Here is a 21139-nt window from a genome sequence, read left to right on the forward strand (position 1 = left end):
ATTTTCAGACTGTTTCTTCAATCTGATTTTAGTCTTTTGTCACTAGTTATTAATCACAGCTGACCTTTGTTCAAGTTTCTTTGTTGATTTTGTAACTTTTTTGGTTTATTATTAAATTGTTGCCATGTATTATAGCAAGTTAGTATATTCTTTTTTTAAATAATGAATTATTGATATATATTGAGTGTGCCATATGTGGTTATGATGTTTGTAGTTTGGTACTTTTGGTCCAGAGCAAACCAGAAAATGATACATTTAGTTTAGTTTGCTTGTAGAAAGTTCATAGTCAGATAGGTCATGTTCACACTCGAGTTTCAAAGTTGGACAGATCAAAAGACCTAAAAAGGAAAAACACAGCGCACTGCATTTTTTAAACCTGCAAACATGTTTTTATTGTTTTTTTATTTTGAAGTCATGTAAACTTGATGCATTTTTAAAATATACAAAAAAGAAAGCTATAACCAATAAAGGTCTGAGACTGAGTATAACAGGAGGAAGTAATGCATTTGTTACAATTTTTTAGTGTTGAAAGAACTCTTTTCTGCAGTTTTACTGAGTATTCAGTGATGCCAGATTTTCTGAACGTAGATTTGATTGCAAAGGACGTTGTCTTTGGAACAACAGTTCTTTATTATATTTTAAATAATTACTTGGTGACAGTGAAGTCAGGGCAGAAGCCCAAAGTGAATGAATTTGTTTTGTCACACTGTTGAGGAGGCGGTTTCTTCATCTCACTGAGTCTGAAGTTGCAGCAGCTTCTTCTCAACTTTGGCCCCGCTGCTGCAACTGATCACTGTAACCTGATTATGACATTGTCAGTGTTACACAACAACAGAAGGCACACTGATGTGCTGCTTCAAGTGCCCAACAGGAAGCTAACGTTTGAAACACAAATGGAACAATAGCAGCCGTGACACAAAAGACGTTCTGCAACATAATGCAGAGATTTTCTCAAGGACTAAAGATAAGAGTCACAAATTCATACAGATAAAGCATCGGTACTGCTCTGCAACTTGAACGTTTCACACACTACACTCTGACGTGCAGACACAAAGGACAAGACATTCTGATAACACTTCTGCTACTTCTGCTCTCGTGGTGGGGGGAAACTGTCCGTTTATAGCCTGAAAGGGGAAACTCGAGTGTTTTCACTTGAAATGTTGCATTCTTCCTCATGCTGCATATCTGAGAAGAACAGATGATAATATGCAACTTTCAGATTCAAGTTTAAATGAGCAGTCATTCCTCCACATATTTTAAACAATCCAATAGAATTCAATGATAAATTAATAAATTAATTATATTAAGTAATATTATTTAAGTCATCGTCCTTGTTGTCCTCCCCTTCTTCGTCGTCCTCCTCCTCGTCCTTGCAGACATGTTATTTATATAGTAATATGTCACTTTAGCAACTGAGTGTGTGGTAAAAATATACTATAAGACTAATTATGAGCTTATAAGAAATGGATGTCACTTATAGGCTTGCGTTGAAAAAATCGATTTCCCAATTCTAAATCGATTCTCATATTAATTCCTAAAAATCGATTCATATGTCTAAAGATCGATTTTTTTTTCTTTTATTTATTTATGTATTATTTTTTTTCATCATTACATTACAACTTTTGGTTATTTTTTTGTTTATCCCCAAAAAAGGAATGTTTTGTTGGACACGAGAATAACTGGTGCCATGTTTTTGCCTTTAAATATGTTTAAAAGGTATGAAAACATTAAAGTTTTCCGTTATAATTGCATAAATTGTGTATATTTCATTACTTTATATACTGTCTTGGGGTTACATTTGCAAAAAATGCTAAAAACCAAATTCTCAAAAATTAAAAACCAAAATAGACCGAAAATAGAACAAATAAAAACGGAATGTGGGAAAAAATAAAACCGATTTCATCCGTCTCTGTTTATCCCCGGATCTGTTTGGTAATTCCTACCCACATGTTTCTGAAAGCAGTTCTATCAGCATTCTGGAAGCTGATTGGTCCTTACAGCATCATTAGCTGCAATACTTGCTGTTGAATCTCAATATAATACTAGTAGTAATATGTTGCAGAACTAGAGTCATATAATTCATGCAAGAGCTCAAAAAACTGTTTTAATAACACTAACCCAAATCAATATCGGAATCGAATCGAATCAAATCTTGATAATCGATTCTGAATCTTAAGAATCAGAATCGAATCGATTCTTGACATTTGAATCGATCCCCAGCCCTAGTCACTTATTAACTTCCACTTCTCTACCCCTCAAGTGACGTCTATTTGTTGAATGAATCCAGGTAAAAGAAAATTAGGAAAAATCTTTATAAAGAGCCTGGTGGATAAATGAAACTTGCATAATCACACTGGTGTTTTTTTTTTTTTTATATACCACTTTAAATATCTTGGCTTAAAACACTGATAGTAATGTTGTTTGCTTACACAGTTTGCAGAAACCTGAAGATAAAGGGGATAATCTCTACAACAGCTGGCCAAACTGGAGCTTGAGTTGTGATTGAGAGAACAGAAGACTTGAGGGACCTGGATTTACCCAGATCCCTGAGATGATGCAGAAGACTAGATGGTCTGAAAGTCAGGCCAAAAGTGAGGTTTCCAAAGAGCAAAATGCTACACTAAAATGAATTTGTTTATTTGTTTATTTGATTGGATCCCCATTAGCAGCTGCACAGCAGCTACTAATCTTCCTGGGGTCCACCCGTAAGTTCACATTGAGTACCGGTAATGAAAAAGTTCAACTAAAATACAAATTATAATGATAAGGAAAAACTTACACTAATGATGACTGCAACCATTGCAGCAATAATTAAAACAATGATAACAATTAAGTAAAATTACAAAACAACAAAAAAACAGAAACAACCAGAAAAAAATACTACCCGATAATAGTAATAAATAAATAAAATGAGACAAAAATAATTATCTCATACATCAACTAAGAATCAAAGGTTACGATGAAACAGTTCCTGTAGATGTTTCGATGTTCATGTGGATCCAGTATCTGTGCTACAATCAGTTAGAACACTGATCAAAACAATGCCTTTTTTTCTTTTAATATGCGGTTTAATAGTTGTGTCTATGAGAAGAATTCTGTAAACAGACAACATGATTTACTGAGCTCTATATTTCTTGCATCGTTTAAAAAAAAAAAAAAAAAAAAATTGGGAATAACTGTCAATTCAAAAAATTGACTGGATTTATGTTTTGTGATTTATTTATCCTATTTGAAATAAAATAAGTTAATAGTGAGGTAAAATAAAAATCAAAGTAACAGTATGAATCTACTTCTTTTGAGTAGACAAGAAGCAAAACAAAGAAGTTAGAATGCTGTGAATTAAATGATACATCAGCTCAATTTATTACCACACGAGCAAATTACAACAGAGTTATCTCAATGTGAATAAACTTTTTAGAAGTCAAAGAAAACCATATTGCGCATCACTGGAGGCCCAGAGATGCCGTATTTATAAATCGTCTGAAGTCTATGCAGCTCTGCAGCTACACAGCTTCAGCGTCCTGGCAGTAGAACACAGCTCTTTAACACCATGTTTGTTTTTTCTAAACTCGAACTTAAAAACTTGTGTTTCAGGAGCAAATCAGCCAGCTTAACGGGGGTGGACCCATAACTTCCATTAAGCGATAAAAATAAATTGACTTTTGGCCCAATCAAAAATTACATTTTCAAGTCCAAACTTTTTCCCCACGAGACATTTAATGTCCAGCATCTAATTAAAAAATGACAGAAAACTGCTGGTATTCAGTTTGCAGTGTTCTAATAAATAATTATACTCCAGTCAATTTCATACAAAACTATAATTTCAGCTGTTTTTCAGTAAATATGAAAACAGAGCAGACCTGCTTCGTTCCTCCCAAATACGAGACATTTAATATGAGCTGAATTCAAGAGCAAAGCTACAGTAACAGAGTGGGAATGCTTTGATAAGAAAAGAAGAGGTAGTCTGACATCAGTCCACATCAGTGGCTTCAAATGAGTCAAAATCAGGTTTCCTCTGAACAGATTTGCAACATTCAAGTGCTCGGTTTGCCTTTGTCTGCATAAATATCCAAAAGGTGACATCAGGATGAGGGTGTTGCATTTTGAATGACCTGATGGCTCTTCGGGTTTCTGTTAAGGCTCGTGGTTCCTGGATTTTCAGTCTTTTGAACTATTTCCATCATCTTCATCTTTTAGTCGGCCTTTTGGATCGATACTGTTTCTTGAAGTCAATAAGGCAGTCTGTGGCCTCAGAGATGGAAGTGAAGGATTTGATAGGAGAGTCACTCATTGGAAACGCGGGAGTGCCCTCCTCATCATCATCATCATCTCGCAAATCAATGATATCTCTGAAAGACACACAAAAACATGGATAATTAGTTCAAGACTCAATAAAATAGTGAAATTAATGTTCAACTGGGTCCTTTTTTTTTCTGCAACTAGGAACCATGAGAATGTAGAACATTCTAACTTCAAATCACCCCTGGAACTAACTTTTTAACAGTCTAACGCGGGGGTCGGCAACCCGCAGCTCTAGAGCCGCATACGGCTCTTTAGCGCCGCCCTAGTGGCTCCTGGAGCTTTTTCAACAATGTTTGAAAATGGAAATAGATGGGGGAGGGAAATATATTTTTGGTTTTCATGTGGTTTCTGTAGGAGGACAAACCTGACACGAACATTCGTAACCTTTTCCAATGCTGTAAAAATGTGTAGAATAAATATTACATTTCAACATTTCTGTTAATGAAGATTTGCGTCAGAGCCTGCGACACACGTTTCTACCAGCAGGGGGCGCCAGGCAGGTGGCTGTTAACCGGCCAAAGGGATTTAATTGTTTCCAAAGGGAAAAAGAGAAAAATAACTAAGGAAAAAAGAGGATTCAACGTTTCTTGGACCGAATCATTAGCATTCATTGCCTGAATGTTAATAATATAACTAATATAGATACATGCAGCATGTGTTGCCTTCATTCTAAGGCTTATACAAGACTTTTAATTTTTGCGGGTCCAGACATATTTGTTTTTTGTTTTTTTGGTCCAATATGGCTCTTTCAACATTTTGGGTTGCCGACCCCTGGTCTAACGTCTGCAACAAAGGTTTGGGGTTGGTTCACTGGTTCACTTCAAATGGCCACCTAACAACTAAAGAAAAGTTGAGAGAGAAATCTTAAGGAGTTTAGATTAAGTCTTACTGTTGGTGGGATTTGGATCCAGACGGCCGGGCATCTGTGGAAGAAAAGAAGAAAAAAAGAAAAAGATCAGGAAACCACAAAATCCGGCTCTTCTTCTTGAAACTCATCCAGATGTTGATGATTTGAGGGGGAGGGGGTCTCTGTGACAAGGAGTTGAGTCCTGATAGTCAGATTCAACGCATCACTAAGACAAGTTACCATTCCACAAACGCATAAACATGGGGTTCAAAAGTCTGCAGAGAAATATGAGTTTTTGTATTATACTTGCAATATATTTCTAAGAATAATCACTGGATATTTGTTTTTTTGGACTTTGACCGTCCAAAACTGCAGCAACTAAATGAGGCATCTCTTCCCATCTGTGGAAATCCAAACTATGATCCACAAAATCCACCAGGAAATGAATTACAGTATATACACCCTCTTTATGCAACAGAATACATTATAACCCTTTTACTATCTTTTATTCATCTCAAAATATACTTAATATTTACTTAATATAATTAATAAGACTTTTTTTTAATAATTATGCACAAATAAAGTTTTTAATACTTTTACTTTTGCAAAAGGTGCATTAGGAAATCAGGCCTGAAAAGTTGGAGTTAACATGGAGATGAAGCTGACAGGCGTTAACATGTCTGTTATAGTTCCGGTTGCTCAGATGGGTTCGAAACAAGATTGAAACGTTCTGGAGACGCAACATTCGGATTTGGTCTCGTGATCATTGTGTTTGGGACTCAGGTGAAGGATAAAAACTCCTAAACGTCCATTACATCCTAAGGTACAGAAAATAACGTGCGGAAATCACCATGACTCGATAGTTTTCGGTCTGTTACTGAGGGACTATTCTGGGTTTTGGTGAAAGCAGTTTCTCTTGATCTGAATTAACCACGAGCACATTTCAGAGACAGGTTTTAATAAATTCTATGCTACATCAGAGCCGAAAAACTTTGGATGAGAAACTAATAGTCTCTGGGTTGAAATCAGGTGTTTAAACTTGGCTCAAAAAAAAAAAAAAAAAAAAGGGTTTGTGTGTGTGTGTGTGTGTGTGTGTGTTTATATATATATATATATATATATATATATATATATATATATATATATATATATATATATATATATATATATATATATTAATAAGATAAATATATGTGACATATTTAAAAAAAGAAAATCATGTATTTTATATAAAAAATGCACATATATATTCCTAAGGTTCTTACCAGCATGGTATTAACCATTAATATGTGTGCAGACAAAAAAAAAATCTTGGCTCCATCTCCTGAGTATGTCGACTCTAAGCATGGCTGCAAAAACCATCGTCAGCAGAGCTCCATTACTGTGATTCAGCATGAGAAAAGAATTCAGAAACCACCTGAGAGCCGGGCCCACACGTCTCACAGCTCTGCATACCGTTCCCTTGCAAATATGCTCGGCATCCCTGACATTATAAATTAAACTCCGGCAGCAAAAATGAGTAACGATTGAGCAACACAGACTAGTCTACTTGTGTGAAGTGAGGGCAGGATGATAGACTATGTGTGATGGACATAAATAAGATTCAATTTGATTCAAATCAAATTAAAGAGATACTTTATTTAGCCCTGAAGGGAAGTCAATTATTGCTGTAGTTTTCATGATTTAAGTCTCTTTAAAGAGTCACTGCAGAGGTCTATTGCTGTGGGCAGGAAGGATCTCCTGTAGCGGTCTGTGTTGCAGAAGAACCTCTGGCTGAAGACACTGCTGCTGAAACACCGTGTTGTGAAAGGGATGATCGGGGTCGTCCATGATGATGACAGTCCCCAGAACAGAGCCAGCTTTCTTTATCCGTTTGTTCAGTTTCTTTAAGTCACTGGCTCTGATGCTGCTCCTCTAACAGATGACTGCAGATTTGATGTAATTCTCCACAACAGGCTTATAGACAGTTTTACGCACCAAGACCTGGGCGCTGCCATTACCCTACACAAATGCATTTCATTTCCGCCGGAAGTGATTTGCGCAGCGTCTACCGGTGTAAACACAGTGGCGTGGATGCCAGCCTAAAGCAAAGACTCGCTGCTCGTGACCTTTTAATGTCGACAACTATGTCTTTGCAATGGGAACACGGTTCTACTACTTTGACTAGAGATGGCGTTACTCTCCCCACCCGAATTCAGTGCAGAACTGGGAGGAGAACATGACGACACGGCCCAGCAGAACGGACAGCAAGAGCTTCTGAGGCTTATCAATATCTGCACAGCAACAAAGTTGGTTGTGTCATGTCATACAAACATGATCGTTTAGTTTTTTTTAAAGCAAATGTAGAGCCTAGCCAGTGTTTGAACAATGCGTGGCATAAAGCTCGGGTGCTGTAACTGAAGCTGGAGAAGTCAAAACTGCGGGATGTTCGTGTTGCTGGACCTGGAGATCGTGTTCCCATTGAGCTGCGATCGTATGGAAGGTAGCAAGATTACTTGATCTATATGTCTTTATTTTTGGTATCCAAACCACATCATAGTCTACTTGGCTAGAGTGCAAAGTGTGTGTTTGCAATGATGATAATAATAATAATAATAACGCATTTTCTTCATAAAGTGGATTTCTGCAAGCCCAATGTTATTTATTTTTTCTCTATTATATATATTATATGTTCTATATATTTATTGTAGGCTATGTGTACAATGTATTATATCATATGACATGTTTGCAAAGAACTCATAATATCTATGCACTTTTTTTTTTTTTTTACTATATCTCTCTAGGTAGAAAATGCTGTGAGACGGGAAAACTGGGCTTGCCTGCACTGATGGACAGAACCAGTGGAATGCTGGGTCTAAAAGAAATGCTGGTCCGAGGAAGATGAAGTATGTGCGCTTCAAACGGCACAACAGGAACGATCTTTATCAGCTGCCACCAACTTCACAGCCAGCTCCCAAAAATTGTTGAGGATTTTGTTGAGGGAAGGTTACAGTTCTGCAGTAAATATCTCAGCATTTTAAAACCAAAATGAACAGCCTTATTTAGGGGCCAACAGATGTCCATTGTTTACATAATGCACAATTTACATTAGCTCTTTATACTGTGCCATATATCTGTGCCTGTACTGTTTGTACTGTGAAAATAAAGTTTGATGAAACTTAATTTAATTTAATTTCATTATTGCACTGAACTACGATCATGAATGATAGGCCTTATCTTCCTTAGAGTGCTACAATTTCTTTTAACACAGTTCATCATTCATAGTAAGCTCATACTGTACATTAATAATGGATGAATTAATTGATTTGAGGAAACTAAACAAATGGCTTCAACAAGAAAGATCACATGTTTAATCCTAACAGGTATTAAAAAGTAAAATATTTGTGTGCATATTATTCTACAGTTGTGCATAAATAAATAAAAATGTAAACATTTGTTTAAGTCAAATCATACATATAATATGTAGTTTGTATTTTCTATGTGTGAATACCACTCATAAAGTTACAACTTTACAAGATTTTGAATACAGATTGCAGTTTTATGGGTGAGTTTTCTTCATTGTGAATACGAATCTGAAAGCGCGTTATGTGGCGCGATACAGAACTAGTCCGCCAGAACGGAGGTGGATTGCATCGACGGGAGGACTTCAGGAAGTAGAGGGGAAACGGGTCAAAAACTTGTCTATAGAAGACAGACAACATCTTGCTGCAAACGCTGAAGAACCTAAGCTTCCTTAAGAAGTAAAGTCTGCTCTGTACTTTCTTGAAAACAGCATCAGTGTTGTATCTCCAGTACAGTCTACTGTCCAGGTGAACACTTGGGTATTTGTACTCCTCCACTTCTTCTCCCATAATCCTGGCTCTCCTAAAATCCGCAATCATCTCCTTTGTCTTGTTCACAGACAAAGGAGATTATTGCTTCCACACCACGCCAGAAGATGGTCCACCAGTTCTCTCTACTCAATCTCTTGTCCATCACCGATACACCCCACAGCTCTGAGTATTTCTGCAGATGGCAGGAGTCTGACTTGTACTGGAAGCCTGAGGTGTTCAGCGTGAAGAGGAATGGTGAGAGTAGTTCCCTGTAGTGTCCCTGTGGAGTTTCCCTCATTTCAGGTTTAACATCTCTTAATTAAACCTCCTTTCTGAAAAAGGCCCAAGAAACTTTACTGACTGCTTTTAACTCAATTGACTACTCATACAGGACTGTCTCAGAAAATTAGAATATTGTGATAAAGTTCTTTATTTTCTGTAATGCAATTAAAAAAACAAAAATGTCATACATTCTGGATTCATTACAAATCAACTGAAATATTGCAAGCCTTTTATTATTTTAATATTGCTGATTATAGTTTACAGTTTAAGATTAAGATTCCTAGAATATTCAAATGTTTTTAGATAGGATATTTGAGTTTTCTTAAGCTGTAAGCCATGATCAGCAATATTAAAATAATAAAAGGCTTGCAATATTTCAGTTGATTTGTAATGAATCCAAAATGTATGACATTTTAGTTTTTTTTAAATTCCATTACAGAAAATCACAATATTCTAATTTCCTGAGACAGTCCTGTACATCTTAAACCAAACTTTAATGGGAACAAGGTCAGAACTGGTTCTCATGTCTGGAAAAACAAATTCCATTCAGAACAAAGACGATAAACAAACCGGACACTAAGACGCAACAACTTCTCTGATATGACTGCCAGAGTGATTTGGTTATTTCAGACCCGTTTCATTGGAGCTGACCCTGGTTTTCTCTTCAGCTGCAACCTCAGACTGAAGCATCCACCTCCTACCGGTATCTACACATTTTAAATATCTTTAAATATCATGTTATTACTAGTGATGCACCGAATGTGCGGTAACCGAAATTGTTTGGCCGAAAATGGCAAAAAAACACTGTCGGTGGAATAAGTGGGGAAAAACCGAATAATTAATAACGACGTGTGATGACGCAATCAAACAGCGAACAGCGTGGAGTGAAGGGCGTGCGGTGTTAAATGCAGCAAACATGTCAGATTATTACTTGGATGTGGGGAAAAAGCAGAGGACACGAGAAATGATCCAGGCTGAGTTGGATTTGGGAAAGCCGCTTGGTGATGGAGACGTCACGGGACGCACAGCAGAGAAAAGGGCCCGTACTACCGATGCGGTGGAGAACCCTCACTGTCTAATATGACGAGATCCTCCAAGAAAATAACCCAGATTTTAAAAATTATTATACAAGGCTTCAAATTGCGGAGATCAGCCCCGCGCCACCGCGACCCGATTTATTGGATTTGAGCGGGAGAAAATGAAAAAGGATTATGAGAAAAAATACAATAAGTACAGTAAGACAAATTGTGACTGGCGGGTATTTATTTTATTTATGCAATGGTGAAAAAATTGGCAAAACAAATGAAAAACTGCAAAGAACCATTGTTCGGTATTATTTGGTATTCGGCCAAGTGTTTATTATTATTTTCGGTTTCGGCCACAAATTTTCATTTCGGTGCATTACTAGTTATTACTGACATGTGTGCATGAGTGCAGAGCTTGAGATTGTCCTGTACTCAGTTTGACATTGAACAGTTCATTCCAACAGAAGCAGAGTGTTCAGCAGATACAGGCTGCACTTCCAGTCAGAGCAGCTTCTTATCTCACAGATGGGACGGTATCAAGATTTAAATGTTTACAACATGTCAGCAGTAAAACTGCACTATTAAATGAAAAGAGGATTTGGATGAGTCAACAGTACAAAACTGAAATAAATTGGGGTCAAAACAAAAGTAGCTGTAAAATGAAAATTAAACAATAAATAATTAGAAGTATAAGTATTTTTTCTGTTTTTTTTTAATGTTGGATGTATGTTATGTAGGAAAAATCTGTTTCACAAATATGAGTACATTGACCCGATGAGGAGGATATGACCCACCCCCTTTCTCTTCCTTTATTTTTGTTTAATTTGCATTTTGTTTTAATTCAGCATTTTGTTAAAGAACAATAACAAAAAATTAGTAACATATTTTTTTATGGCATGTAGGACTATATGCAGCTTTCTTGATTACATCTTGATTTGTCGTTGGAGTAAAGTTGAAATTACCTATTGAGGATCTCAGAGAAAGTCTCTTCTAATCTGATTTGTGACCGGATTCAGAATTATTGATCACAGATGGTATCAATAGTTTCCTTTTTTTTAATTTTATGTTTCATATTGGTAAGATATGTTTCTGTTGATGTGAATTTTATTTTTTTAATATTTATTTAAATGTCTCATTAGTTTATGATTTAGTTTATATTTCTATTCCACTTTTTCATATACTGCCTTTTTAAAAGTTAAGACCCTAAACTGTTTGGCAATCTTTCTGGACAGCAAAGAAATAATTTCCTTATCGAGGAAAACATGTTTCCTACTGTCCATATGACAATAAAAACTTAGAATCTTAAATGCAGAGAAATGATAAATGTGAGTACTCTGTGACCTCCAGTGGTCAGAAGGAGGAACAGCACCACACTTGATAGGAGATTTGATATAAATATTAAGTCTAGGTCAAACCACAAGCATCTGTCACCAAACTAAGTTGATCTTAATGTGCAGTTTTACTTAGATAAGTATAATGCAGCGTTTCAGTGCGTAGAATGTGTAGAATGATGATTAGATTTCTATTTTTTCAATAATGCTGCCTTCAACTGTCTCTTTAAAAAGGTTATTACAGTAATTAAGTGTACAAACGTCACAAATTTCCTAAATTTAATTCATTTTTCTAATAAAATTTGTTTAAATAAAAAACAAAGTAAAGTGAGGAAAAATAAACAAAAACAACAACAGACTCACCAAAATCCATGCTTTCTGTTTTCTCCAGAGCCAACAGCAGATTCCCTTTCTGGATAGTGACAAGTGTAGAAAAAAACGGAAAAGAGATTGAAAATACAACTAACTTTTACTTGACCATTATTCTGATTTCTGATTTGGCGTGTTAATTTTGTGCTGCTGAGCGTAAAACCCGCTTACTGCTGCGGTCCCGGACCGACGCTGGAGGCAGAGATCCGTGTGTCGGTCGTATTCACTCAGAGGAACAGCTTTCTGACAGATAAAACACTTCTCTTGGTTCCTGTTGATTAAAAACAGAAGTCACAGTCAGCCAGAAAACGCTAAGCACTTAAAAGGAGCCCCCGACTTTTATTATTACGGTAGCTCTATACTGTACATAATTAAAGGAGAGATACCGTATTATCTCTTTTTCACAGGCTGAAACCACATCCAGACATCTTTAACAAATGTTTGGGACATGATCTGGTAAAAAAAATACATAAAAGGAGCTCCCTTTTCAAGCAGACATGTTCAGCCCTGTTTAAAGCAGCTGGTTTAAGTGTGTGGAGTTATTCGCTTCACTTCAGTCTGTCCACCTTCCCTTTTATTACAAATCTGGCAAAGTGTTTGTGTGAACTTCCAGGCAGTAGAACACGGATGTGGTTTGGCCATAGCGTGCTTTCAAGAGAAGTTTACAGTTGTTCTCTACAGGACTGTCTCAGAAAATTAGAATATTGTGATAAAGTTCTTTATTTTCTGTAATGCAATTAAAAAAACAAAAATTATATATAATACATTCTGGATTCATTACAAATCAACTGAAATATTGCAAGCCTTTTATTATTTTAATATTGCTGATTATGGCTTACAGTTTAAGATTAAGATTCCCAGAATATTCAAATTTTTTGAGATAGGATATTTGAGTTTTCTTAAGCTGTAAGCCATGATCGGCAATATTAAAATAATAAAAGGCTTGCAATATTTCAGTTGATTTGTAATGAATCCAGAATGTATGACATTTTTGTTTTTGTAATTGCATTACAGAAAATCTTTTCTTCAGGTCTGCATCAGGTATAATGTGGTGAGAACACAGTCATCATAGGTCTTTAATTTCTGTCTTTGAGTGTCAGGTAGAAAGCACATCGAGCTACCGGACCGGACGAGTCTTATAAATCCTACTGACCTGGAAACGTTCAAGAAATCATTTGTTGCCTCAGCTGTCCCTTTTGTTTTTCTTGTTCTCTTTCCTCGATGCTTCAGTGACTCTACAAGAAAAGGAGGAACGTGAGATTTTAAACCATCAGCACATGAGCAACAAAACATTAAGCTGTGAAATGCATCCATACTCCTCAAATTTACTTTCTTAATTAATCGTCTACTGTCAAAATATCATAAAATACCAGTTTTAAGTGTTAAATTGTGATGTTCAGTGTGACCTGAGGGTGGCAGTGTGGCTTCACTATTACAGTGTGTAAACCCAGACACCATGAAACACAAGTGTCTGATTGGTTTATTATCATCGTAATGTGAAGCTCCAGCCACTGCACATCTGGCTTAATTCTAAGCCGCATTTTATATATATTTTCTTTTAACGGCTTTGATGACAACAACTCTAAACATCAAATTAAATGAGGTTGTTGCTCATGATGAGGTGAATGAGCTCCCTTTTAAAACATTCATGACTCAGGTAACTTAAAAGCCTTTTAACAGAAAACGGATCAGAAACAACAGGATAAAAAAAAGACAGAAAAAAAGAATAAATGACAGGTGGTTGCTGCTTGAAATTTTCAGAACAAAGCTTTTTGATGAAAGATGTCTCACTCTGGTGGCCTGGCCTGACAGTCAGGATACAGAAACACTTGTTCAGCCGAGTGAATGCATTCAGACGGAGCACCGTATCTCTATATTACTGATTAGTAAATAATCGGCTGCTGAAGTAACAAGCTTATCTTGTTTTTAAGTCCAAACCAAAGAAAATGTAACAGTTATGAAGCTGTGTTGCAGCATTACTGTGAATAAACTCTGTCACCTTGGAAACGGTCTCCATCGGGCCTCCTCTCATCCACGACAGCCACGTCCCCGTCACAATACGCAGCGTGCATCTCAATCTCATTCACAGGGAACGGCACCTGACAGATGGGGCACTTGATGGAGGATTGGGCGGTACGAGGGCTGAATGCTGCTTCCGGTTCAGGAGACGGCAACCTTTGAATTCCTCTGTCCTTTACCACCTCAAGGTCTGGATCTGTCCTGTCCTTTATATGCTTGTCTGCTCCCGCAGTTTGTCCTCCAGCACCCGTACGGCAGCCCGAGATGTTTTCCTTTTCAGCAGTTGAGGCTGAAAATAGTCCCAGATAAATTACCTTCAGCACCAAGTTGAAATTTTTTAACAAACACCAAACTTGTGTGGTTTTCTGTGTGATTACCATCCACGTGAACCTCCTTCTCTGCCTCTTGCTTAGTCTCAGCTCTGACTGGACACCTGTTGCGTAACGTCGTCTCAATCTCAGGCAGCTCAGGACTTTTAGGGGACAGCTAAATAAAAATCAATGAAATTGATTTAATATGTAAATAACCTGGTCCCGAAAAGTTTGCTTGATGAATGCAAGTTAGGGGGATTGGTTTGTCAGGTTTGCTGTTTGTTTATATGTCTGTTGTGGCACTTTAAACATGTCAAGAAGTTTGAAAACCTTTCATTTAAAGGTTCTTTCTTGCTGCTCAACTAATTACAGCTGTTCTCTAGCTTGGACCTTTCTTAGGTATTTACCTCCAGGCTGCATGAATGCTCTGTTTTGTGAACTTAAATCCATTAATTGCTACAAAGACTCAACGTCTGTACCCAATAAGTTGTGTGTCAAGAACTCTAAGAAAAAAATGAAAATCGATGCTTTGTCTTGGAGTTTGTTTTGTTTGCACATCTGCATATTACATACAATTTTCCTTGTTCAAGAACAGTTAATCACTTCAGGAGTCACATACCATTGATAAACAGACCATAAAAGGCATGCTTCAGTAAATTCTTGCAACACAATTGTGGCATTAAACACCCAAACTCACCTCCGCTGCAGCATCAGTAACAACGAGATCCTGTGTGCTGTTATTGTCGCTCAGTTGTGTTTCTGCGATTGCAAACAAGAAAAAAAAGCGGGTTAAAGTCAAAAGCTCACATGTTGGAGATGCATGCAAAGGTAAGAACAAACTCAATCAAATAAGGACATGAGAAGTGGCGGATATTGGTTAAATGCCGTCTCGTCTGATTTCTGACAGTAATTCCCTTTTCTGTTATGCTGCGACACAATAGTGGTGAAAAAGAGCAATCCAAAGGAAAAATAAGAAAACAAGCAGCAATCTGATTCCATATGAACATGATAATCAATATAACTACATTGTTATGTAGTTTTAAATGTATTATTTATCAAGTCTTCAAGAGCTCTGGGCATCTTTAAAAAAAATTAAAAAAAATAAAAATTTGAATTTTATTATTAAAATTGGAAAATTATATCTATAGGATTATTTGTGATTTTATAGGATTATTTGTGATTTTTATGAACTGGCATTATTTTTTTATATTTTTGTAATGAGCCCTGAAATTACTTTTGTTGTTTGTTCTTGTGAAGTTTTGCTTTCTTAAAAAATTAAAATAAAAAGAATAAAATTGCATTAACTAAAGTTGCAGCTGGTAAATTTATTTTTGTAAGATTTGCTGAAATGTCCACAATGTTTCTGATATTATCACATAAACTGGGTAATTTGAGAAGCAAACTCAAATTTGGCAATACTTGCTGCTCACAATGCAGCTTACAAGTTTCCACCGCTGCCGTTGCAGCTCCTCCAATCACAGCACACAAACCGGCGTTGACAGCCAGTAAACTGTGGCTGTGCGCCAGAATGTCAATCACAGCCTCACTTCCTGCCCTCTTCCTCCAAACTTCAGGTAAACATTCACACACAACCGACTGAAGAAGACTGGATGTGAAATGGTTTACTGGAAGCAGGTCAACTTTCCCCGGGACATTATATTTAATCTCATTTATGATTTGTGTTTTATTTGTTAGAGAACGATCCATCCATGTGACACCACTTTGTTTTTTCATCTCATTTTTACAAATTAAATGTCAGAAAAACCCAAAAATGAATTCCATGTTGTCAAACAAGTGTAAACATGTAATAACGTGTAAGACTGGAGGATTTAAATAATCAAGCAGGAATCGCTACCTGGACAAACCTCACAGTCCTCAGTATCCATCTGTTCTTCATTTCCTCCATTCTTCTCTTTTTCCTCCTTCATTTGCTGGTCTTCATCTTTCTTGTCATTGTCCTGTTCTTCCTTTTCTTCTGTCTTTTCCTCTGCCTCGGCCGAAGGAGTATCAGTTGTTTCACCTCTTTTACCACGTCTCCTGGAAACGACACAACCAGCTCTCATCAAGTCAGTGAGCAGAGGAATCCCACCAGGTGGTAAGCTCTTATCCAATAATACTGATTCATCATCTGAATATCTTAAGCACAAAAAAGAAAAACATGTGATATCTTTGCCTTAGTAATATTTTTCTCCTGCTGTTAACTATTTGTTTCACACTCAGCTTTCAAAATGTGGTTTGAAACTACGAACATAAAAGTCAAATCTCCAAGAGGTTCAGTTTGGCTTTAAAGACAATCCTGAGCCTGAATTTGATTCAGAGCTGAAATACAGCTTAAACACTTATGAACAAAGAAGTAGACAGTCTGAATCCCAGCTGGCAAAACTAAAATAAATTCAGTTATGCAAAAAACATAAATCTCAGAGAAGCCCCTAGCAGCAGATTCACTGACAGACTGAATTTGTGTGTCTTTTTCCTGTGTGGCCATGGGTCAGTGGAATGTCCTTCCCACAGAACTTATTCTATGTACAAATCCTCACACATTCTCATGCTTGTCAAAGCGCTGGTTATTAAGTAAGCAAGTTTGCACACATTGTTGAGTATTATGTGAGTGTGTGTATGCGTCTGGTTATGAGTGTGGTTGAGGATGAGGATGATTGTTATCTTTGTATTGTATGTGTATGTGTTTGAATGTGTGATGAGAGTGAGAGAGAGTGTATGTGCTGTTGGTCTCTATTGTGCACTTTATGATCTGGCGCTCTTGTTTCCGTGCTTTTATTTATTAGTGCATTCTGTCAAATCTTTAAATATTATGGTTATTATGTCTTATTTAAATTAATCTTAATATTGTATCTGCTTAGCACTTTACCTGCCCAGGGACTACAGGCGGAAATTAGCAATTGTTGCTATAACCTGGCTCAGAGCATCTCTTCTTGTTTTACAAGATTAATGTTTTTTTTTGTGCATTGTCCCTGTTTCAAATAAATAAATTCAATCAATCAATCAATCAAAATATAAACAAACACAGCTCAGGGGGAAAAGTTTGCAAAACTGCACTTTTCTTGTCGCTACTTTCAATCACAGTGAGACATCCATTTCTTCATCGGCTTGTGGAGATCCAGGAGAAGCTTTTGCCGCCTCCTTTCAGTCGGCAGGGAAACCTTGACAGCCGTTTTGTGGCGATATGGCACAACCGCTCTGTATAAACTGCTTGTGTTGCAGGACTGAGATTCAGCCTTTTTGTGGGAGAGACATCCATTGTTTGGATTTTACAATGTGCTGGGTCTACTCAGATTTGATCTGTTTAGAAACTTGCTCCATCTTTGTGGACCACAACTGTCTCTGTATTTCAGTCTGAAGCACTGTTCCCGTCATGCTGACGCACAAATCACTCACAGCTCACGCTACACCGCTGACCTAGATTTTATTTTTTCTTTCAGTGAGGTGGCTCATCTGATTTTTTTCATTGCTGTGGACACAAATTGAATTATCAATACAGATTTTTAGATCACAATTGCATCTGGTCTTAGATCAGAGACATATCTGACATGTGGCCATTAGGGATGGGCGGTATGGACTAAAAAAAATGTATCACGATAATTTCTGGCATTTGTCCCGATAATGATAAAAATGACGATAAAAAAAATACCAATTCAACTCCACCTTTTTAACTATAAATCTATCACCACATTCAGTCTTTGGAGCCCCCAAAACACTGCTCTAAAAGAACTAAAAAAACTACACCAATTAAATTGAATTGATAAAAACCAATTAAATGATTATACCTGTACTGCAAAACTGTAATAACTCAGATCCGCCACGTTTGTTACACAAAAACGTCATCAACGGGAATTTATCTTTCTTTCTTTCTTTCTTGCTCAATTCTCTCTTTCTTTCTTGCTCATTTCTTTCTTTTTCTTTCTTGCTCATTTCCTTCTTGCTCATTTCCTTCTTGCTCATTTCTTTTTATTTCTTGCTAATTTATTTCTTGCTCATTTCTTTCTTCCTTTCTTGCTCATTATTTTCTTTCTTTCTTGCTCATTTCTTTCTTTCTTTCTTTCTTTCTTTCTGGGTCATTTCTTTCTTTCTGGCTCATTTCTTTCTTTCTTTGAATCATTTTTACCATGAGATGACAAATTCTTACCATGGGGAATTTTTTGGACGGTATATCGTGAACGGTAAAATATCGCCCACCCCTAGTGGCGATTCAACTTGAGTGAGATCAGACATATCAGAGTTCATGAGGCTTTTTGAGGAAAGTAACAGAAATCAAAGGCAATTCACTATTGTCTCATAGATAGATAGATTTTATGATGTTATCAATACAAATGACTCATGCTGAACAGTGGAGCACATGTGTGTTGTTTAATGCAATCATGTGATACAAGACACTCGCAGTTATGATCGTGAACTGTCAAATCAAAACTTTACTAAATTAAAACTGAATCAGATGAGAGTGTGAACGCAGCCTAATGTGACAAGAACAAGTTTTACCTTCGGGGAACATCACGTTGAGGGGATTCAGGCAGCACCTCAGGAGACGCGCACTTCTGAGAAAAACAAAGACATCAACAAAAGAAAACAATGCTGATTCAAAACCAGTACAAACAAATGATTTTCTCTTAAGATCAAAACAGCAAGAAAACCACACAACCATCATATTTTACTAGGTGTACTAGGGCTGGGCGATATATTGAGATTTTAATATGTATCGATATATTTTCAAACGCGATATGGTACGAGACAATATTGTTTATATCGATTTTTTTTTTTTAAATCTTTTTTTTAATGATTTTGATATAGCTTATTTTGTGACTAATTGACTTGAATGTTTTATTTGAGATTTGCACAAATGTTTTGTTATTTGCACAACTGTCAACCTGAGTGGAAAAGTCTGCCTGTTACTGTCTACATTGTATTAATTGCACAGTGTATTTTAATCTAATTGTAATGCAGGAAAGGGATATTTGTTTTATTTTATTCAAGAAGCATTTTTATTCTATATATGCAGGCAGTTTATTTGTATTTCATTTGTTTTATACATTTTGATATTGTGCAGACCTCTGTTAATAAAGGAACCTGTGTGACATTTGGCACGAGGCTTTGTATTAAAACTGACTGTTTTTTAAGGGTTTGCCTCAGAAAAAAATGAAGCTAACAGAGATGCTATGCTATAATGCTTTGGGGGAAACCCCAATTATGGCACAGAAAAAATATCGATACATATCGAGTATCGCCATTCAGCTAGAAAATATTGAGATATGACTTTTGGTCCATATCGCCCAGCCCTAAGGTGTACATACATTTGTTTATTTATGGACACATTGATGACAGATTTACTGAAAACCGTTTGGAAAACCTTTAAGTAGGCAGGGAAAGGAAAATTCCTGCTTAAAACTGCTGTCAATTAGTTGCGGTGAGAATTTTTTTAGTTTTCAACTAAAAATACATTTTAAGATAGAGAAAGTAACTTTTTTGCTTCCATCAGTAGTTTTGCCCCTTCTTAGCACCACATCGTTGAAGAACACGTCACATTTGTAATCAACATGCTGTTAATCATCATCGCACCTCTGGCTGCGGCAGGATGGCCTCTCCCCACTCGACCTTCGGCAGACACAGACGCTGAGCCTCTTTCAGACTTTTCTCATAAACCTCCATCTGAGCCTCGATCACCTGAGAGCAGAGAAAACAACACAAAGATGAACGGAAAGACAATGACTTACTTTTACTAAAGCGTCAGTCTCTGTCAATGTATTATTGGCATTTCTTTTGTTCCAAAAACAAACTGAAAAGTGCAAGTTTTTTGTCTTTGTAGCGCTCATTAGACCGCTTCAGAACAAGTTTGCAGTTTCTGCAGGAACATGTGTCATGTGTTGACCCAGTTCGCTTTTTCTGACATAAAATGGTGACAAATGCAAGTCATTGTGAATACAGCAGCAGAGTGTGACATGCAACATAGGTTTGCCATTGAAAAACCATCATATCAACAATTTAAAAACAAAATTAAAGCTGCAAGCAGAGATGAACGGGCCCTCGCACTTGCAATTTTCACCAATAAAAGGTCAAGGACTCAAAACTATGTCCGATGACACCACCCACGACTCTTTATGTCAAACTATTCAAAAGTTATGGCAGAAAGTAGGAACTATCAAATATGGACCAATCAGATGAAGGGGGGGCGCGCTTTTTGGCGTCTATCATCGCCACAGTAAAACTTTTGACTGAGGAAAGTAATGCCCATCGTCGCAGGTTCGAGACGCACATTTTGATGTATAAAACACCTGGGTGCACGTTACGGTTGGGGCCGCATTAACGGCCGAAGGAATGGCATAAATTGCGCCAAAATGACACGATTCATTCAAAATGGCCGACTTCCTGTTTGGTTTCGGCCATGGCGCCAAGAGACTTTTCTTTAAGTTGCGACATGATACAGGTGTGTACCGATTTTAGTGCATGTACGTCAAACTGTACTGTGGGGCTTGAGGCACAAAGTTTTTTAGGAGGCGCTGTTGAGCCATTATAATGCAAACCATTAAATATCAAATTTTTCGCCAGGCCTGGCTTGCGTGCAAAATTTGGTGACTTTGCAACCTACTATAATCTACGAAAAAATATTGATCAGCACGAAGAAAAAGTAAGTAATTTATACCAGGGGCTGCAGATTGTATCTGTCACATGGTGAGGTGCCTCCTGGTGTGGATGTTCATGATTATGTTTTAATGTTTATGTGGGGGGTGTATATGTGTGCTGTGTGGGTATTAAAGTGAGGATGTGTGTGAAAATGACCAGATGTGTGTTTTTAAACCAGGACTGTCTGAGTTTTTCTATGTTAAATGTTGATTTT

At 36.9% G+C, this 21139-nt stretch overlaps 1 protein-coding gene across 3 annotated transcripts in view; it reads right to left on the bottom strand.

Annotated features, from left to right (window-relative positions):
* Positions 1–2854: 2854 nt before the first annotated feature.
* Positions 2855–21139, bottom strand: part of uimc1 (ubiquitin interaction motif containing 1) — a 31122-nt gene continuing 12837 nt past the window's right edge. For all 3 annotated transcript variants that reach the window (XM_061740543.1, XM_061740542.1, XM_061740541.1), the window contains exons 13-23: positions 19864–19968; positions 18790–18845; positions 16154–16335; positions 14996–15057; positions 14365–14473; positions 13968–14276; positions 13122–13203; positions 12140–12239; positions 11963–12011; positions 5192–5225; positions 2855–4349 (exon numbers count right to left, since the gene is read on the bottom strand). In XM_061740543.1, the coding sequence (XP_061596527.1) occupies positions 4187–4349; positions 5192–5225; positions 11963–12011; positions 12140–12239; positions 13122–13203; positions 13968–14276; positions 14365–14473; positions 14996–15057; positions 16154–16335; positions 18790–18845; positions 19864–19968 (1251 nt within the window). In that variant the 3' untranslated portion in view covers positions 2855–4186. The remainder of the gene's footprint in view (positions 4350–5191; positions 5226–11962; positions 12012–12139; positions 12240–13121; positions 13204–13967; positions 14277–14364; positions 14474–14995; positions 15058–16153; positions 16336–18789; positions 18846–19863; positions 19969–21139) is intronic.

This window comes from Cololabis saira, chromosome 14, assembly GCF_033807715.1.
Source record: "Cololabis saira isolate AMF1-May2022 chromosome 14, fColSai1.1, whole genome shotgun sequence".
Classification (NCBI taxonomy): Eukaryota; Metazoa; Chordata; class Actinopteri; order Beloniformes; family Belonidae; genus Cololabis; species Cololabis saira.